Source organism: Podarcis raffonei, chromosome 4 (assembly GCF_027172205.1).
Source record: "Podarcis raffonei isolate rPodRaf1 chromosome 4, rPodRaf1.pri, whole genome shotgun sequence".
Taxonomy (NCBI): Eukaryota; Metazoa; Chordata; class Lepidosauria; order Squamata; family Lacertidae; genus Podarcis; species Podarcis raffonei.
The window spans coordinates 60,749,736-60,769,425 of NC_070605.1; the positions used below are offsets into that span (position 1 = coordinate 60,749,736).

Consider the following 19,690-nt stretch of genomic DNA (forward strand, 5'->3'; position numbering starts at 1 on the left):
GTATCCTTTGAAAGGTGAAAGATCCCCCAAATCCTTAAAGAAGGTTGATGAAACTATGGCCTTCTAGATGTTGCTGAACTCCAGCTTCCATCAGCCCCATGTGTGAGGGTGGCAGCCTGTCTTAGGGGGTGAAGGGAAGGCTGTACAACATTCAAAGAGAACTCTGCTCTCCAGCACCTTGCCGCTGCTCCTTACTTCCCAGTAAACACTGCCTACGGGTGTTCCTTATCACTTAGAACAATGCTGGAAAAATGGTAAACAAGATTGGTGGATTTTGCGTGCTGCTAGAGATAGATCACTGCAAACAGGGTAGAGATGTTTTGTGGCAACAGGATGCATCATGGGAGTTCCATGTTTCATGATGAAATGAAATACACAAAAGGTACATTTGAAGGAGCCACCAGTTTCTTTGTTTGATGATGGAGAACATGCATACAAAATGAGTGAATAATCTCCTTTGCATATTCTTAATTAGACTCCTAACGATATGCACTTCAGTTAATTAAACCATTTCCTCAGTACCTATTCAATCTATTTTTCTTCATTGGTAGGCTTCATATCATTTAGGAAGAATTTAGAGGGGGAATTTACAGCAGAGAAAAGGTCCCCTGTGTGAGGGGAAGGCATTTCTGCTCACGCAATTGCCTACCAATGATTTCTGCTGATTCCTCTCCTGCTGCAGCTGCCCGCAACCTCCCATTCCACAGCAATCCACAGGCTCTCCCTCAGGAGAAGCTTTTCAGGGCATGCAATAATGCACAGCAGGAGAGCCTGTTGCATGGGGGGAGTCCCACTCATGCTTCATAGGTCCAAGCCTATAAAAAAACCCCTCACATGATTATATAAACAGCAATATAAAGCCCCAAATGTTACAAAATACTTTTATATAACATGGAAACCCAGGTGGAATCAACCTTCAGTGTCCTTCATCACAGCTGAGTGGGCTGTCAAGCAATATCCCATGTCTGATGCTTTCCCCTAAATAGTTAGAACACTCATAACTTTGGGTTATTGCACTACATCATTATAGGGCAGGATACTGATTTATTTATGTTATATTAAAAGACAGTTACTGCTTTCATTCTCACTGTCACACTCCAGCATGACCAAGAAATGTCACCCAAGGCATGGCTATACACGTAAGAGTGGGCTTGATTCTCAAGTCTTCTTATTGAAGTTCAATGGAGCATAAGAAACAGGCTGCATTCAGGAAGATGAAACCTGCTCCCTTCCACCAAAGTAATTGGAGCAACACCTGAATAGTGTTCCTACCTTCACTCCTTTACTTTTGCATATACAGTGGTACCTCAGGTTAAGAACTTAATTCGTTCTGGAGGTCTGTTCTTAACCTGAAAATGTTCTTAACCTGAAGCACCACTTTAGCTAATGGGGCCTCCTGCTGCCGCTGCGCGATTTCTGTTCTTATCCTGAAGCAAAGTTCTTAACCCGAGGTAATATTTCTGGGTTAGTGGAGTCTGTAACCTGAAGTGTATGTAACCTGAAGTGTATGTAATCCGAGGTACCACTGTATGAAGTAAATATTCACCTAAAGAGCTCTGAAGAGTTTTGGAGAACTTGAAAGCTTGCCACAATTTTGTGGTACATATTTGGGTTGGTCCTAACAAAGGTATTCCCCAACTCTGAATTTTGGAGTTTCATATATACTGCCACAAAAGAAAAGAAAAATGCACACACACACACACACACACACAAAACAACAACCCACAAGAGCTTATAATCTGTAGGATTAAGAATTAACAAACTGAATTTATTAGCCAGCTATGAAGATTTGATTTATTTCTTATGATACTTGTTTGTAAGGACATCAACAAAAGGCATTCATTTTATATCTCACAACTGTGGAGAACGAACAGCAGAGGGAGCTTTTGCAGCAGCTGCGGTATACACAAAGAATGCTATGAAATGAAGAACACAGTTTGTATTCAACAGGCTAACTTAACTTCAGAGGGTTTTTGCCCAGTAGAATAGGCTTCTAAAGCTGTGCTGCAATGCAGCACATCAAAAACTGGTCTTGAATGCCATCAGGTCAGTTTCTTTTTTTTCTGATGGAGCCTATAGGAACAGTGATTTACTCCAAGTCTTTGTCATGGAAGGTGATGCTTTGTATGTTTTTTGTTTCTGAATTTTGCCAGGGATCTCAAGGAGCAGGGATTTAACAAGCAAGCTAGCTACTTTTCATGATTCAGGACTACTTTTTCTTTTTCTTTAGCACATTCATCCTCTGCATCAAAACACACAAAATGATTCTCCAACTCTCATTCTTAAAGATCTATTTGAGGGTTTGGTGGGGAGATGCCAAAAAGGACAAAAGACACAATAGAATACTTTTGCAAAAAACAAAACAAAATAAGAAGTGAGGCCGATATACTATTACTATAACTATTTCACAGCCAATGCAGCTATAGAAATACCAGGTATAAGAAATGGGTTACTGGACACTACTTACAATTTGGCCCCAACGTTTGGGGGCTGCCCCATTTCCAGTGCAAACTGTATTGCTGCATTTAATACAGTAAAAGTGTTCACCCAGTCTTCCCACCAAACCATAAATATATAAATTAGGGAAAGACAATCAAAAGCCTACACTCATCACAAGTTAGGCAGCAATGGTTTCATTTTAATTTGTACCTGATGCCAACAAATCATAATATGTTAATCTAAAGACAATCGTTCCTCACCCCTTAAGATGATGAAGATAAATCACAACGGCTATTAATCTAACCTAAGATCAAAAAATATATTGCACTATGCCATCATTACAATGTCATGCACGGAAAACCCCCCACATCTGTTGTATCTATGTGTAGCCTCTTTATATGGAGAAGCAGGTTACCCCAGAAACACACTATCAATAAAGCACTACGGTCACCCAAAATAATCTTTCTTATACTGTAGCAATGGTATGACTTGCAGGACTGTGGGACAAAGTCACCATGTCCTGCTCTGTAAACTGTCACAACAATATATTTTAAAAAAATAAACTGGAACAGCTATCTGCAACTCTTGGTATCAAACAGCAACTCATCTATCCATTTATGGGTGTTATTTTGCCAAGTGGGAAAAGAGACAAAGAGGGAGAGTGATGGCACACTGTTACAGAGTAGTGGCTGGAGATAGACTTTGAGTTTCTAAGAGTGTTGAGGTCTTGTCGCTCTTGTTGTATGCACTCATTTCTGGTCTCTCCGCTGTTGTCTCTGTTCAAAATTATTTTGGAACCCTGAAAAAAACCTTTTACCACTTTTATTTTGCTCAATTATTTGTAATTTATGCCTCATAAACAGCCCCTAAAATGGAAGCATCAACTCATACTACAGAAGAATGCTCATAGCTAAAAGAGAAAACACACAGCAGGCGATGATGGCTCTCTCATCCTTTTTCGCAACTCACTGTAAAACAGAAGAGAATTAAAGAAAATTCTGTTTTCAGAATTAAAGACTTTAAGAAAGCCGACTTCATAAAACTTAGGGAAGTGCTGGGTGAGATCCCATGGACAGTAATACTAAAAGGAAAGGGATCCCATGGACAGTAATACTAAAAGGAAAGGGAGTTCATGATGGCTGGGAGTTTGTTAAGAGGGAGATAGTAAAAGCACAACTTCAGGCAATACCAATGAGACGGAAACATGGAAGGTGCCTAAAGAAGCCAGGGTGGCTATCTAAAGAACTTTTAACTGAGTTAAGATTAAAATAGGATGTGTACAAAAAATGGAAAAGGGGGGAAACCACCAAAGAGGAATTCAAACAAATAGCCAGCACGTGTAGACACAAAGTCAGAAAAGCTAAAGCACAGAATGAACTCAGGCTTGCTAGAGAGGTTTAAAGCAACAAAAAAGGCTTTTATGGGTATGTTCGTAGCAAAAGGAAGAACAAAGAAACAGTGGGGTCACTCAGAGGAGAAGATGGTGAAATGCAAACAGGGGACACAGAAAGGGCTGAACTCCTCAATGCCTTCTTTGCCTCAGTCTTCTCCGATAAAGAAAACAATGCCCGACCTGAAGATTTTGGAGCAAATGATTCAGCAGAGGAAACACAGCCCAGAATAACTAAGGAGATAGTACAAGAATACTTGGCTAGTTTAGATGTATACAAGTCTCCAGGGCCAGATGAACTGCATCCAAGAGTATTAAAAGAACTGGCAGATGTGATCTCACTGGCAGTCATCTTTGAGAATTCCTGGAGAACAGGCGAAGTCCTGGCAGACTGGAGGAGGGCAAATGTGGTCCCTATTTTCAAAAAGGGGGAAAGAGAGGACCCAAATATTTACCGCCCAGTCAGTCTGACATCAATACCAGGGAAGATTCTGGAGCAGATCATTAAGCAAACAGTCTGTGAGCACCTAGAAAGGAATGCTGTGATCACCAATAGTCAGCATGGATTTCTGAAAAATAAGTCATGTCAGACTAACCTGATCTCGTTTTTTGACAGAATTACAAGCCTGGTAGATGAAGGGAATGCAGTGGATGTAGCCTACCTTGATTTCAGCAAGGCATTTGACAAGGTGCCCCATGATATTCTTGTAAAGAAGCTGGTAAAATGCGGTCTTGACTATGCTACCACTCAGTGGATTTGTAACTGGCTGACTGACCGAACCCAAAGGGTGCTCATCAATGGTTCCTCTTCATCCTGGAGAAGAGTGACTAGTGGGGTGCCACAGGGTTCTGTCTTGGGCCCGGTCTTATTCAACATCTTTATCAACGACTTGGATGATGTACTCAAGGGCATCCTGATCAAATTTGCAGATGACACCAAACTGGGAGGGGTGGCTAACACCCTAGAGGACAGGATCACACTTCAAAACGACCTTGACAGATTAGAGAACTGGGCCAAAACAAACAAGATGAATTTTAACAGGGAGAAATGTAAAGTATTGCACTTGGGCAAAAAAAATGAGAGGCACAAATACAAGATGGGTGACACCTGGCTTGAGAGCAGTACATGTGAAAAGGATCTAGGAGTCTTGGTTGACCACAAACTTGACATGAGCCAACAGTGTGACGCGGCAGCTAAAAAGCCAATGCAATTCTGGGCTGCATCAATAGGAGTATAGCATCTAGATCAAGGGAAGTAATAGTGCCACTGTATTCTGCTCTGGTCAGACCTCACCTGGAGTACTGTGTCCATTTCTGGGCACCACAGTTCAAGGACACTGACAAACTGGAACGTGTCCAGAGGAGGGCAACCAAAATGGTCAAAGGCCTGGAAACGATGCCTTATGAGGAACAGCTAAGGGAGCTGGGCATGTTTAGCCTGGAGAAGAGGAGGTTAAGGGGTGATATGATAGCCATGTTCAAATATATAAAAGGATGTCACATAGAGGAGGGAGAAAGGTTATTTTCTGCTGCTCCAGAGAAGCGGACACGGAGCAATTGTTCCAAACTACAAGAAAGAAGATTCCACCTAAACATTAGGAAGAACTTCCTGACAGTAAGAGCTGTTCGACAGTGGAATTTGCTGCCAAGGAGTGTGGTGGAGTCTCCTTCTTTGGAGGTCTTTAAGCAGAGGCTTGACAACCATATGTCAGGAGTGCTCTGATGGTGTTTCCTGCTTGTCAGGGGGTTGGACTCGATGGCCCTTGTGGTCTCTTCCAACTCTATGATTCTATGATTCTAAAGGTAAAGGTAAAGGGACCCCTGACCATTAGGTCCAGTCGTGGCCGACTCTGGGGTTGCGGTGCTCATCTCGCTTTATTGGCCGAGGGAGCCGGCGTACAGCTTCCAGGTCATGTGGCCAGCATGACTAAGCCACTTCTGGTGAACCAGAGCAGCGCACGGAAACACTGTTTACCTTCCTGCCGGAGTGGTACCTATTTATCTACATGCACTTCGGTGTGCTTTTGAACTGCTAGGTTGGCAGGAGCAGGGACCGAGCAACGGGACCTCACCCCATCACGGGGATTCAAACCACGACCTTCTGATCGGCAAGTCCTAGGCTCTGTGGTTTAACCCACAGCGTCACCCGCGTCAGGTGACCTCTAAAAGTGTATTTGACTGGTGGAAGAGTCAGCTAATTAAAATGTATATCTAGAAGAGCTATGATTAAATAAAGCAAGCCACAAGAAATGCTCACTCCAAAAAAACACCTTGTCTGTTTTTCTTTAGTGGCTCATTTTCATATACTCTCAGCATTCCTAATATTCCACTGGTGCTAACAAGCAAGCACAAGAGAAGAGAACTCCACATTGGCAAAGAGCCACTTTTATTTTGCCTGCTGATTTGCATTTGTGCTGCATTAACAACCCAATGAATGGAAACATTAGCTTAGGCTACAGAAGAATGCTGATCTGTAAAAGAGAGGAAGATCAAATGAAGGTTGTAAAGTCTCAAGACACTTTAACTTTACAGTATTCTATGCCCTCCCCCATAAACGAGTGGTTATGATTTTGACCCAGTAGCCTCCATGCCAGATCCATTTTCATTTCTTATATAAGACACACACTCTCTCTGACACACACACACACACCACAGACAACTACAAAAGGACAACTAGAGAAACTCCTGTGGCATAAAGAGACAGCTGTTGCCATTGCCTGGAACCAAGCACATGAATCCAAGCACAACTGAAGTCACATTCTGAATGCAGACATCACATAAGGCTCGATATTGCTCTGTTTCAAGAACAGAGAGAGAGAGAAAGCAAAAACAAATTGGAAGAACAACGGATGTAAGAAGCACATTCTCCCATTCAATCTGCAGTAGCAAAAGAGCAGGAAGGTAAATTCTCCTCATTAAACATTTAGCATTTGAGCCTTGGATACAGGCAAGGTTAAAGCTATGTTAGTCTTGCCTTCCTGTGCCTCCTTCTCAGCTGTCACTGCATATAAAATAAGCATTCCTTGGGGGAGGAAAAGACTGTTTTGTCAGAAAATGTGATTCAGTCAGTATAAAAATATTCCCAGTAGGTAGAAAGAAAAAATATTTCTTTAAGACAAAGACAAGCAAGAGCACCACTAGAAACCAAAACAGTATGTCCTTAGTATGCAAGGTGGGTTTGCTAAGGCACTGTTTTTTGATGGGAGCAGCTTATTACATGGTTAAAGATTTTCTAATAATCAAATACTTAATGGTGATGCTTTCATCCCACCTGCATTCAAATGCTAAATGCTAAGCACTAAAATTGTTCTAGGAAGGGCAGATAGATTCTTTTCACACATTACAGTGTAAAGAAGACTCCCTTTTCCCTCAATGCGAGTCTATTACATATTTTCTCTAATCTTTAATAGACATTTTGTGTCTGAAACATGATCACACAGGTGCCTCTTCAGTTGAGTCGCAATTGCCTAGGGTGTGTTCACGGTGTGTTTTCAGCCACAGGAATGCCTTTCAAATATTAGGTAAAAGCTGACTATAACAAGCCCAGCACCAAGTCCACCACCATTTTGTGACTGGCTCCACCCTGTGCCACCATTTTGTGAGAACCCATGATGTAACACACAAAGTCACCCTCAGGCACAAAAAAGATGTAGAGAAATAACATGGCATTAGGAGATAAAAACCCCATAAACTCCTGATCCAAGAGTTATTGCTTGAAAATAATCAACAGGACTTAAGTTGCAACTATTGTATTTAGATTCAGAGTGCAATTAGTTATTTTGAGAAGTAACTACAGCAAGGGTAGTCAATGTAGTGACCTCCAGATGTCGTTGAGCTCCAATTCCCATCAGTTCCAGGCAGCATGGCCAATGGCAACGGATGATGCCAGCTGCAATCCAACATCTGGAAGGCAACATGCTGGCTACCCATGAACTAGCAGTAGTGTGCACTGTTATCTGCTGTATATTCAACTAACAACCCAACGGAAATAACCCTCAGCCAATGTAGCTACCTTATACTGAATCAGATCATTGGTCCATCTAGTTCAGCACTGTACTAGCAGTAGATCTCCAGGATTTTAGAAAAGAGACTCTCCTATCATCCCTACCTGGAGATACAAGTGATTGAACCTTGGACCTTCTGTATGCAAAGCACATGCACTTCCACTGACTACAGCCTTCTGGAAATGAGGTGTAATGTAATCACACAGGAAGGCAATTCTGGAGTAAGTGCCGGAAGCCCCACTCACCCCAATTTCACTTTGCAGAAGATGGCACATGAGTTACTCAGAAGAAGAAAACTCCAGCGACCAACTGGCTGGCTGTTTAGCTCCCTTCTTTAGCATGCACGTCATTGTGCCTGCAAAGGGACGCTTACAAAAATAGTCTGCTGAATTTCAATTTGCAGGTCTGCTCCCCTGTGCCAGCACAACATATTGGAGCAGCTCAGGAAAACAGAATGTGAAAATAGATTGCAAATGAAAAGGAGGCACTCTGAGGAGACAGCAGATGCCTGGTGATGCCTGGGAGACTGGACAAACAAAGCCAGAAGAGAAGGGCCAGAAGGACAGATGCAGGCAGCACGTGGCAAAAAGAATGAGCATAGTAAGCAATACAGTAGACAAGATAGAGCAGAACCAAAAGAAGAACCAGAAGGCGAATGCTGCTCCAGATTGGGTAGAAAAGGCAGAGGAATGCAATTCTGGGCTTTTCAGCTGAATAGCTGCCAAAATATTAAACAGAAAAATCTTTAGGGAGTCCAGGCTCAAATAGAAAATCAACATGCAGGGAGCTAAAAGGGGAAGAAAGGCATATCTGAAATGTCACTTCTTGAGTTTATGGGAAATTGCTATTATTATAATTTTAGGGTCATCTGGTTACAAGAGCCTTAAAAGGACACAGTGAAACAATTCATATAATTATTTTATACCACAGAGCCATGGTCATTATTTGAAGTGCTACAAGCAAGCAACATGGCAACCTTACTAGAAATTGACTTGTCAATTATTTGTGTCAATTATCACTGTTCTTTTGCTGCTGCCTGAGTGCTGGAAGAAAGGCCTGCTCCCTGGGTTGGGGCAACTGGCTAAAATGTTTTAAATGGTTCTAATTTTGGTTCCTCTGTTTCATTTTTTATCGGGTTGGTGTTGGTTAAATATTAAATTAGGGTTGGCGGCTACTTCCATTTGGATATAACTGTAAACTATTTATTATTGTTGTTGTTATTGTTATTGGTTTTTGTTGATTTATTGGTTTGTTTGTTGCTTGTATAGGTTATCTTGTTTTTTTAATGTTTGATGGTTTGTTGTGTTTTATATGTTGCAAGCCACCCAGAGTAGATGGGGAAACCCAGATGGGCAGGATATAATAATAATAATAATAATAATAATAATAATAATAATAATAATAATACATTTCCATCTAGTCTTGCTCCTCTCCACCACCCACGTGTGTATATAATCCTGCCAGTTTACAGTTATACTTCATTCATCTGGGGAACTGGAATTTGGCCCATGAAAGCTTATGCCACTTTAACTTTCTGGAATTGCCAGAAGTCTCTTCCTTGTTTTAGCTGAAACAGCTAAAAGAAAGAAAGAAGAATTGCTGGAAGGAGTGCACGCCTCCTTCCGCAATTCTTGTAGCCAAGCTGGTGCCAAACATATTGCTTTACTTTCCTTTGGGCCACATCAGTGAGGCCGGGGTGGTGGTGGGAGTATCTTGTCATCTGGGCAGGTAAAGGTAAAGGGACCCCTGACCATTAGGTCCAGTTGCGAATGACTCTGGGGTTGTGGCGCTCATCTCGCTTTATTAGCCGAGGGAGCTGGCGTCTAGGTCATGTGGCCAGTATGACTAAGCCGCTTCTGGTGAACCAGAGCAGCGCACGGAAATGCCGTTTACCTTCCCACTGGAATGGTACCTATTTATCTACTTGCACTTTGATGTGCTTTCAAACTGCTAGGTTGGCAGGAGCAGGGGCCGAACAACGGGAGCTCATCCCGTTGCGGGGATTCGAACCGCTGACCTTCTGATCGGCAAGCCCTAGGCTCTAAATACACACTGCCCAGGCTTGCACCCTGGGGAGGTCACTTCAGTGCTGCTAGCGCAGCAGTTTGACTTTGCCCCTGGAGGCGCACTCCATTGTCTCTTGATGCCTACAATGGTACTCTGTTGATAAGATTAGGATAAGTCGTTCTTTCAGATACAATTAGTATGTGTGAATCGAGAAATGGAATTTATTTCATAAAATTTGTTCTGTGGCGTTCACAATCAGGGAGAGAGGGGCAACAGTACAGACTTCTGTCCTATGTGGGAAAATTTGTAGATCTGGCACTGGCTGATCTTCAACAATTTCCTGCATATCTAAGTATGGAAAACCTTCGTTTGAGTGGTAAATCTACTCTACCCTTTTCTCAGGTGAAGAGCTATAGGGTAGGGATGTCATGAGGAATTACCGCAGCTCTACTCCCAGGAAACTATAAAGGCCTCACCATGAGCTACTCTCCTGTTTCCTCCTAGGGGTATGTGGTTAGAGGGTTGTTCTGTGCAGAGGGAGATATGGGTTTGCCTCTGGCTGTGCATTCTATTTTGTATATAAAATTACCTTTTCCAAGTTGTCCCCTTCCAAGACAGAGCTCAAACTAATGCAAGAGTCAAGCAATGTGGGATTCATTGTTCAAAGCAGCAACATACTGGTGGATCATCAGCATAACCATAAATTAGAGATGGTTTTCTATTATGAATTATAACTTTGCATCTTCATTCTGGGGCCCTTGGTTGATGCTGTTTCACTGAAGCAGGGTGACTTTTAAGCTCAGCCGCGAAGTGAAATGGTTTCCCACTGCTTTCTGAATACTGCTGTTTTTAATTTCTAATTTGTTTCAGTTTACTGTTTTGCGTAGAGAGTGACCTATTTGGCTTACATAAACAGCAGAAGGATACTGTTGACAGGTGATGGCATAGATCACATTGGAGAATGTACAGCTGGATGAACACTTCATTGTATGGCTGATGTTATGTAGTCTAATTTGTTGCCAGAATATATGTTGTAAGACTATACAGTACATGTTCAAGGGAATGAAAGCAGCTTGCCATATTGTGTGTGCAGGCTCCCAAAATTTTTGTATTCCTTAGCTCAGAATATTTTTGTATATGAAATTAGAATTGTAATTCTTCGACAGATTAGCATCTCTGAATTCACTAAGTTAATGTAAGATTATATTTTGCTCAGGCAGAATACAGTGTGCATAAGATTAACTGAATGTCAGCAAGCATTTGGATGACTAGAAACAATGAATGGAGTTTAATTATGGCTGAATTTTAAATATACCTCCAAGCTACTGAAGACATTTGCCTGATTTTTCTTTTTTTAAAAACTTTTCATCTTTCACAAGCACAGTAGATTTGCATTAAGTAATTGTAGCTTGTGGCTTATATTCTCAAGGAGAATTATGCAGGCCTCCACAGTCCCTAGTACACAAGAGTCAGGAAGCACAAGCATGGGTGCACATCAGTATCCATGAATGCAGAATAAAAGCTATTCAGAATAATTTTGGCCTGGGGTAGAAGAAGCATGAGGGATTGAATTGATTCCTAATATTTCAGTCTTCTGTCTAATCAGCACACAAAATGCTGGACATTGGCTTCATTTTCTGCATGTACTAGTAGTGTACCAGTGTGTGTGTGTGTATTAGTTATATATATGTGTACACACAACATTGGTGTGGGGCAGAAATAGGTTGATCAATGCATCCCTAGTCCTTGCAGGGCCTCAACTTGGCAACCACGCAGGTGGATCCATCTTCAAATAGGTATTCAAGCTTCCAACAAGGAGGGTTGTACAGGTACATGTAATATTTAATTAATTTAAATGTTTGCCCTCTGTCTCAAAAGGCATAATATTTTAGTTTACAACAGCAATACTACCAAGCAGTACTACGTATACAATTTTTGAAGCGGCTTAGTTTTTTAGGGGGTATTATAATTTTAGAATCTGCATGCCACACTTGCACATTCTTAAGGAAAATAAATTGTGCTCTTGACACTTTATGAGCTCTGGTACTTAATCTTCTATCCTGGGGGAAAAAAATCCTGACAGCAGCATATATCAGCACTTCTGTGATAAAGTGACATTGTATAATGGTGCTTCTGTAGCAGCCATATGGCTCAGAGGGAGTGCTAGGTTTGAAGTGCTCTCTGTATGCAGAATAGAATCAGCATGGAAATCTGTACTCCTCTCTTCATGCTGTTCTCTTGTGATGCAGAGCAAGATTGCTGAGGTTACCTCCTTCCAGGACTGTCAGTCTTTCATTCTGGGGCTGAAACTAACAAGTGGCAAAGTAGAACCTAAAGGTGCTTTATGGAAAGGTGGCTGCAAATAGGTGTGCAGAGACTGGGCTTTGTGCCTTGCATGCCATTATGAAACTTTCAAATGTTAATACAGTATTTTAAACTCTGCAATATCTCCCGCAGAGTTGCTAAAATTGGAGCGTTTGTCCATGATCAGCTTTTGTCCTGGGATACCAGCCCTTCATTTTGATAACAAGCCATCTGTTAAGATTAGCTTTTCGAATTCCTTGTTCTTTCTCAACTGGTCTCAGTGCAGGATCTAAGAGCGGGAAAGGGGACATGTTCCTCAGGCAGCAGGTTAGGTGGGCAGCAAAATTACAATATTGCTCAAAATTGAAATTATTGTTTCATATACTAACTGTCCTACCTTAAACAGTGTCAAACAGAATTCAGTTTAAGTGACCCAAAATTCAATTAACATTTCTTCTAGTTTTTAGGAAATGGGTTTTATCGTATGCTATAAAAATATTTACAACATAGTTTTTGGGAAATGAGGAATCCCATAACATTCATTTAACCAACTCTCATTATGAATTTTGATAGAATTAACATGCAGCCACAGGATTGGCCATAATTACAATAACATGTAAAAGCCAACATGTCACATTTGTACCACCGAACTGGGCTCACAACATTGTTAAAATATAGAATTTGCTCCCACAATAAGTCAGTGATGGCCACCAACATAGCCCCAAAGGAAAGGGTGATGGGGGGGCGATAAATCAGGCAGCGCTGTCAACATTAGGAGCCTCACTCCCACTAAGAACCTCTACATTTGAGGATTAAGCCTAGAAAACCACACTTTCATTATTCCAAAATGAACTGTGTTGATGGATAATCACTTACAGATATTCCTCACTGGAAATTTAGTAGGCATGCAAGGAGATACAATGTATCCAAGAGACAGAGGCATGGGGAAAGAGATGCATACTTTTTTGGCTTTAGGTAACAGGCCCCTGCAGACCCTTTCAAGTGTCCCTATTTTTGAGGGACAGCCCCAGATTTACAGAAGGAGTCCCGGTTTCTGACTGGATCCCAGAATGTCCCGCTTTTCCTTAGGATGTCCCTTTTTTCCTAGGAGAAATGTTGGAAGGTATGGAATGGGATGTCCCTATTTTTATCAGAGAAATGTTGGAGGGTAGATCTGTACAGACATGGCCAAACCACGCATGATAGACTGGTGCCAACAGCAGCTTTCCTCCCATTGTGAATAGTAGGTTCAAAAGGCCTCTATTACAATATGGACTATAGCAGGGGCAAAGGGTTAACACCCTCTTCCTCTTGCACCACCAGTGTCAATCCATCTTGAGGCTCCAATGCCATCTATGCAATTAAGTGCAGGGGCAGCGGCAGAGGAGAGCAGCTATGCAAATGTCACACCTAGTTTGACCCATTGTTAAAAAACAAAGGAGCATTTGCCTTTTACACATGATGGAGAACATACTACGTACCTACTGATACTGTAAGGAAGCTGTCCAGAGATGGGCAGCCAACATAGCATCCTTCTGGAGTTGATGGACAAAAGTTCCAATCAGCCCTAGCGAACATGGTCTGTAGTCAGGAATGACAGGAGCTGTAGCTCAACAACAAATGGAGGTCACCACATTGGCTACCCACCCTGCAGAGAAATCTGAGCCAGATAATGTTGTAGATACATGTCTTTATAGTGCTCAAAGCACTTAAGGCACATTATTTCAGTCATCTTTACCCTCTAAGATAGGTACCGTAAGTAACACTATCCTAATACTACAGTTGGAGGGGAGCAGGGCTGAAGGAAAGAGACACAGCCTTATCTAAAGGTCATCTAGTGAATTAATGGCTAATGTGAGTTTAAGCTCAGACTGCCCCAAACCAAGCACCCCTCCTGAGCCACTGCACTGCTCATGCCCCCTGACTAGCTCAAGGGCAAAATGGCTCTCTACACTGGGCTTAATGATGTACACTGCCAATAATAAACCACTGAGCTCCTGCTGCTTAAAATTAACAGATGCAAAATGCTGCAGTTATAAAATATATTATGCTGTTAATGCTATAAGCAGTACAGTAACTTAAACCAGTCATAAATGTTAGAAAGTTATTTTTCATGCTGCCCTAGACCAGAGATTTTATGCTGTCAAAATTGAAGCAGTTCTGCTGGTGCAATTCCCTGGTGTGAATGCAATTATATTGGTATTAAAAAGTATATTATGGCATATGGGATGTCTAATTTAGATGAATAAAATATAAATTCTCATGTTCAGCCTTCTCACAATGTAAAATCAAATCCCCTGCAGACCACATTCTTAGGCTGTGAGTCCTAAGCGGAAGTAACGGCTCTTAACAATATGTGGGATTAACTGCAATTTCCATTTAAAATTAATGCAGTTATGTGGCTGGAAAATGGGGAAAATCTTAGTAAGCAGCTCACACATCCTAGTCTAAGGTCTAGTCACAGAACATATTTTTTTTTGGGGGGGGGGAAACATATGCAAACATTTCTTGCAATATTGTGAATAGTTTGGTTAATATGGTCATGCACACCACATACCAAAGACAAAACCTAAACCTATTTATGTGTGTTAAATCTGCCTTTGTAATGATTTCCATGGTCTGCAACTTCCACTATTTATTTCTTCCTCTAAAGCAACAAGTTGGGAGGAATTGATTAATCAGCACCCAACATGCAAGTGGCTGTGTTAATAAAAACTGTTAAAGTAAAGGGCAATGCTTTTATTATATTCTATGCTCACAGTTATTTATTAGTCACTTTTTAAAGAATTAAACTCAAAGTGGTTTATGAAAACAATCTATATGAACTAGAAGAACACTATTATTATTAGTTTTGCTAGACTGCAGCCTCCTGAAGTCATTCCTTTGTTTTGACAAAGGTTGATATAAACTGAATAAAGTGTCCAATTAATTATTTGATTTATTTATAACCAAGCCTCCTATAAAATAGAATCCAAGGAGAGGGAGCAGGGTATAGTAAACAGGAATAATGATGATGACTTGGAGACACACAATCTTAATCATTATCATGGAAACCAATAAGCAACTTTATGCAGAATCTGTGGTTAAACCACTTTCATCCAAAACCAAAATCTGAACCTAAACTGATCTACACTTAGCTTTATAATATATAGCACAAGTGTACACCTATTTTAAACCTAGTGTTTATTCACTTTCTATCAGTTTTTTATGGTGGTGGGAGAGAACTTAAAAGTAAATTTAAACAAGAAAGATTTGAAGATGTTGTGTAAGTAAACTTTGTTGATTCTTATAGAACTAATTGACTTTTACAATAGTAGCTGAATTACTGATTGAGTGCTTCTCAAACTAGGAATATTTCATCCTGCACACACTAACATCAGGAAGCAAGACAAGATGAATTTCCAAACAAACATGTATGTCACAACACAGTGTCTTGTATCTTGTAATTTCAGCATGTGATATCAAGAGGGTGATTCTCACATCACTTATACCACAACTACACTTGAATATGGATATCCCATATTTCAAGGGCTACCTCTAAATTTATAGCAATGTCCCATATTTCAGAAAAGCACTGCTCCGAGACCAAAAACCAGATGTCCTTAATTTCACATCCTGTTCTCTCCATGACCTGTCACTTCTACTTATATATGAAACTTCCATCGTTGTAACACTAGGTTTCTGCTAAAATTGAGCCCCTGAGATGAAGAAAAGTGAAAGAGATCAGTGAGTCACCATTTCTACATCCAAAAAAGGGGTTAGCCAAGTGTTCCCAGTATAATCAATCTCCCCTCAAGAATGGGGTAGAAGAATAGGCTACCTGGTACAGTTGAGAAACACATACCAGCCCAAGCCAACAGAACAGAGATGGGGGACCCGTGACTCTCCAGATGTGGTTCAGCTTTCCTCAGCACCCACCAGTATGTCCAACCATGAAGGGTTATGTGAGTTGCAGTCCTAGACTTGGAGGGGGACAGATTCCCCATCTCTGCAACAGAGGCTAAAGAGTTGCTGCCCCAGCCCAGATGGAAAAAGTCCATGGGTGTAGCCAGGCTTTATGTCAGGGGTGCAGAACCTCAGATAGTTAAGTATTTAACTGCCCCCCCTATACCAATGAAAAAGTCCAGGGGCTGCTTAGGTGAGCTGGAAGAGAAGTAGCCCCAAGCATTTTTCAAGAAGCATTGAAAGACACTTCCCTGATAAATATTTGGAACCAATTCACTGTGCAGCTTTTTCCTTTGTGTTTGAAGCACTCTTCACTGCTTGCCTCCAGACAAACCCTTCAGATAACAGATTTTGAGGCTTTAGAGCAATTGTGCCTCTTGGCTTTTCTGAATGAAGCCCCTTGCGCCTTACCCCATATTAGGTCAGAATATCCATCCACCTGTTTGTGGAGCAAGGAAATAAGAGGTTGCAAACGCAAAATTGCTTAAGAGATCACAATTCCTTCCCTGTCCCAGATGTTGTCACCTTGAGGAGGAAACAACTGCACCCTTGCGTTCAAGATATTAGGGAGGGGAAGCAAGATTAAGGCAACAAAGTTAAGGCTGGAAGACACCAAATTATTTATTCTGGAGAACCTCTAGTAAGAAGGAAAAGTCTTTTCAGGCACTCATCATCATATAGAAATGGGCATGTAGAGTGGAAGAGTTGAATCATGCCCACCATTCCTGTCACCAACTACCATGGGTTCTCTTGAACCTGTGCACAAAACCTACATAAGTTCAACCTGTACACATATAGACACTATCCACAAACCCTTTAAAGGATCCAGATGTGGGGATTCCAACTCCCATCAATCCTAGTCAGCATGACCAATGGTCAGGGATGAAGAGGGCTGTGGCACGGCAACATCTGGAGGGTCGCAGGTTCCCTATCCCTGCTTCACAGGCATGCTGCAGTACAGAACAAATACATGTGTGTGTGCAGGGAAGGGGGTGTAGTAGCAAGTTCTGCTACCAACCTACGTGCGTATGAACATCAGAATGTCTATAAATCAATTGGAAGTCCATAGAGCTTGGAATAATAGAATAATAGAGATGGAAGGGACCACAAGGGTCATCTAGTCTAACTCCCTGCAATGCAGGAATCTCAACTAGATCATACATGGCCATCCAATCTCTGCTTAAAAACCTCCATGGAAGGAGAGTCCACCACCTTCCAAATGAGTCTGTTTCATTGTTGTACAGCTCTTACTGTCAGAAAGATCTTCCTGATGTTCAGTTGGAATTCCCTTTCATGTGATTTGAATCCATTGCTGCTGATGTTCAGACAAACACACCTGTTTCAAGGTAGCATCTGCCTTCTACAAGGTTAGAATATCTTTAAAGAGCTACAAGTTTGGGTAAATATGGGAAAGTCAAGAACAGAGCATGATCTTGCACGCACCTTGCACACCTTCCATTTCTACGCATGAACCAAGTTTCAGTGGTTTGTAAAGACAAAAAGATCAAATATCACATCCAGAACTGTGAAGGCAGGAGCAAAGAACATCCCAAAAGAGTGGGATGACCTGTGTGGAAACAAGCCAATACCTTCTCTCTTGCGTCCAGGAAAGTTACCCTTCACCAAAGCTCAACAGAGAACCTTGGTGCAGCTTATAAAGGCCAATTATTTTTAAAGTTGGTATAAGCTTTCCTGGATGAGAGTCCAGTTCCTCAGATCTGATGAACTCTAGCCCATGAAGGCTTATGTGTTTATAATGTGCCACAAGACTCTCTGCAGGTTTTGCTGCACCAGGCTCGCATGCCTACTGCAGGGAAATGAAGGAAGGAAGGAAGGAAGGAAGAAGTACTAAGGCCGGGTTTCCCAAACTTGGGTCTCCAGCTGTTTTTGGACTACAGTTCCCACCATCCCTAACCACTGGTCCTGCTAGCTAAGGATGATGGGGGTTGTAGCTCCAAAACCACAAGTTTGGGAACCCCTGTACTAAGGCAAGGCAAAGGGCGAGTGTGGCGCGTGACAGGGACTCGAGGCTACCTCCAATCCCAGCTTCTGCTTCAGCACCAGGGCGGCGCACAGGTAGCCGGCGCGGCCCACGAAGAGCTCGTCGGAGCCGCAGTCGAGGAAGGTGAGCGGGGCGCACAGCTCGCACAGCTCGCGGAACTTGCCCAGCGGCCTGGCCCAGTCCGGCAGCCCGAGCGCCTGGTAGACGAGCGCGGCCACGGCATAGACGCCGGCGCCGCCCAGCAGGAAGGCGGCGCGGGTGTCGGCGTCGGCGTCGCCCCAGTCCTCCTCGTAGCGCACGCAGGCGTCCACCAGCTGCTTGGCGGCGCGCAGGTACGAGTCCCGGGCCGGCGCGAAGAGCGGGCACTGCGCGACGTGGTACAGCATGTAGGCCACGCCGGCCACGCCGCCGTACAGCCCGCCCTGGCAGCCTCCCAGGCCGCCCGCGGCCTCGGCGCCGCCCAGCGGGGGCACCTCCTTGAGGATGCGGTCCACCGTGGCCGTCACCAAGGGCGCCACCGCCTCCTTGCCCTGCCCGGCCAGCAGGCTGCCCTTGTAGTCGTCGAAGCGGTTGGCGAAGCAGCGCTTGCTTTCCATGCTTAGCGCGGACCCAGCCGGGCTCCCTCGGCGCGCGGGTCGCTTGCGCTCTTGGCCCGCCCACCCACAGGGGCTCCGAGGCGCCGCTCGCTCCGCAGCCGGGAAGCCGAGCGGAGCCCCCTGGAGGAGGTGTGTCCGACTCCCGAGCAGCCCGTTCCTCTGCCGGCTCGGAGCAGAGAGGCGAGGGAGGAACTATCAGGTCGTGGAGTTCTTCCCTCAGCCCAGAGCAAGGCGGCTTCTCTTCGCCAGGGCGCCTGGCATGTTTTGCCCGTGCCTTTCGCTTCCTCTCTCTCTCTCCAGTCCTGCCTGAAATGTCTGCAAGAGACAGCAGCCCGCCGCCGCCTCCTCCCGCTATTTCCTCTGTGGTGTGAAGAAGAGGCGGCCGCTCTCCCTCAGCGCCTGGCAGTAGCAGCAGCAGCCGCCGCCGCCGCTGTCAAGAATGCGCCACCCATCGCCACGGCGCCCCTCCCACCGCGGTTCCTGCTTGCTGAAGTCTGTCGTGTGCGCGCGCGTGTCAAGGCGGGGGGCGGCGGCGGCGGAAGAGAGAGCCATTGTTTCAAATATATACAGCTCTTTTCCAAAGCTTACTGTATTCTTGTCTCTCTCCCACACGCCCGTCCATCAATGAGTGCAAATTTCATTATATAGGTTTTTTAATAGGGCTTCATGCAGTCTGCCAAAATACCGCTCAGATAGTGGAGGCGTGTATACACACACACACACACACACACACACACACACACAAAATATAGAATGGCCAATAAGAAACAGATCCTTTTTCTTTTCTTTTAGGAAGAGGAAACTTTAAATTATTGTTATTAGAGGGTGATAAGGCGTTTTGCTATTTTAATGTATTGGGTCTCACAAGTAACTTTTGATGGCCGTGGTTTTTAATGTAGAATGTGTTAAGATGTTTGAAAATGTGTTTTTAATACAAAAAGAGGTAAGTAATAATAACCTAAGCACGCACACAGCCAGTTGAATTTCCATGTCAATATACCTT

General features: G+C 43.2%; 1 protein-coding gene across 3 annotated transcripts in view; it reads right to left on the reverse strand.

Annotated features, from left to right (window-relative positions):
- Nucleotides 1-19,320, reverse strand: part of LANCL3 (LanC like family member 3) — a 186,058-nt gene extending 166,738 nt beyond the window's left edge. For 2 of the 3 annotated variants that reach the window (XR_008330235.1, XM_053386945.1), the window contains exon 1: nucleotides 18,124-19,320. Coding sequence is in view for 1 of the 3 variants with exons in the window: in XM_053386945.1 (XP_053242920.1) it covers nucleotides 18,124-18,687 (564 nt within the window). In the remaining 2 variants the exon portion in view is untranslated. The remainder of the gene's footprint in view (nucleotides 1-18,123) is intronic. The other variant, XR_008330236.1, reaches the window with a different exon arrangement.
- Between the last annotated feature and the right edge of the window lie 370 nt (nucleotides 19,321-19,690).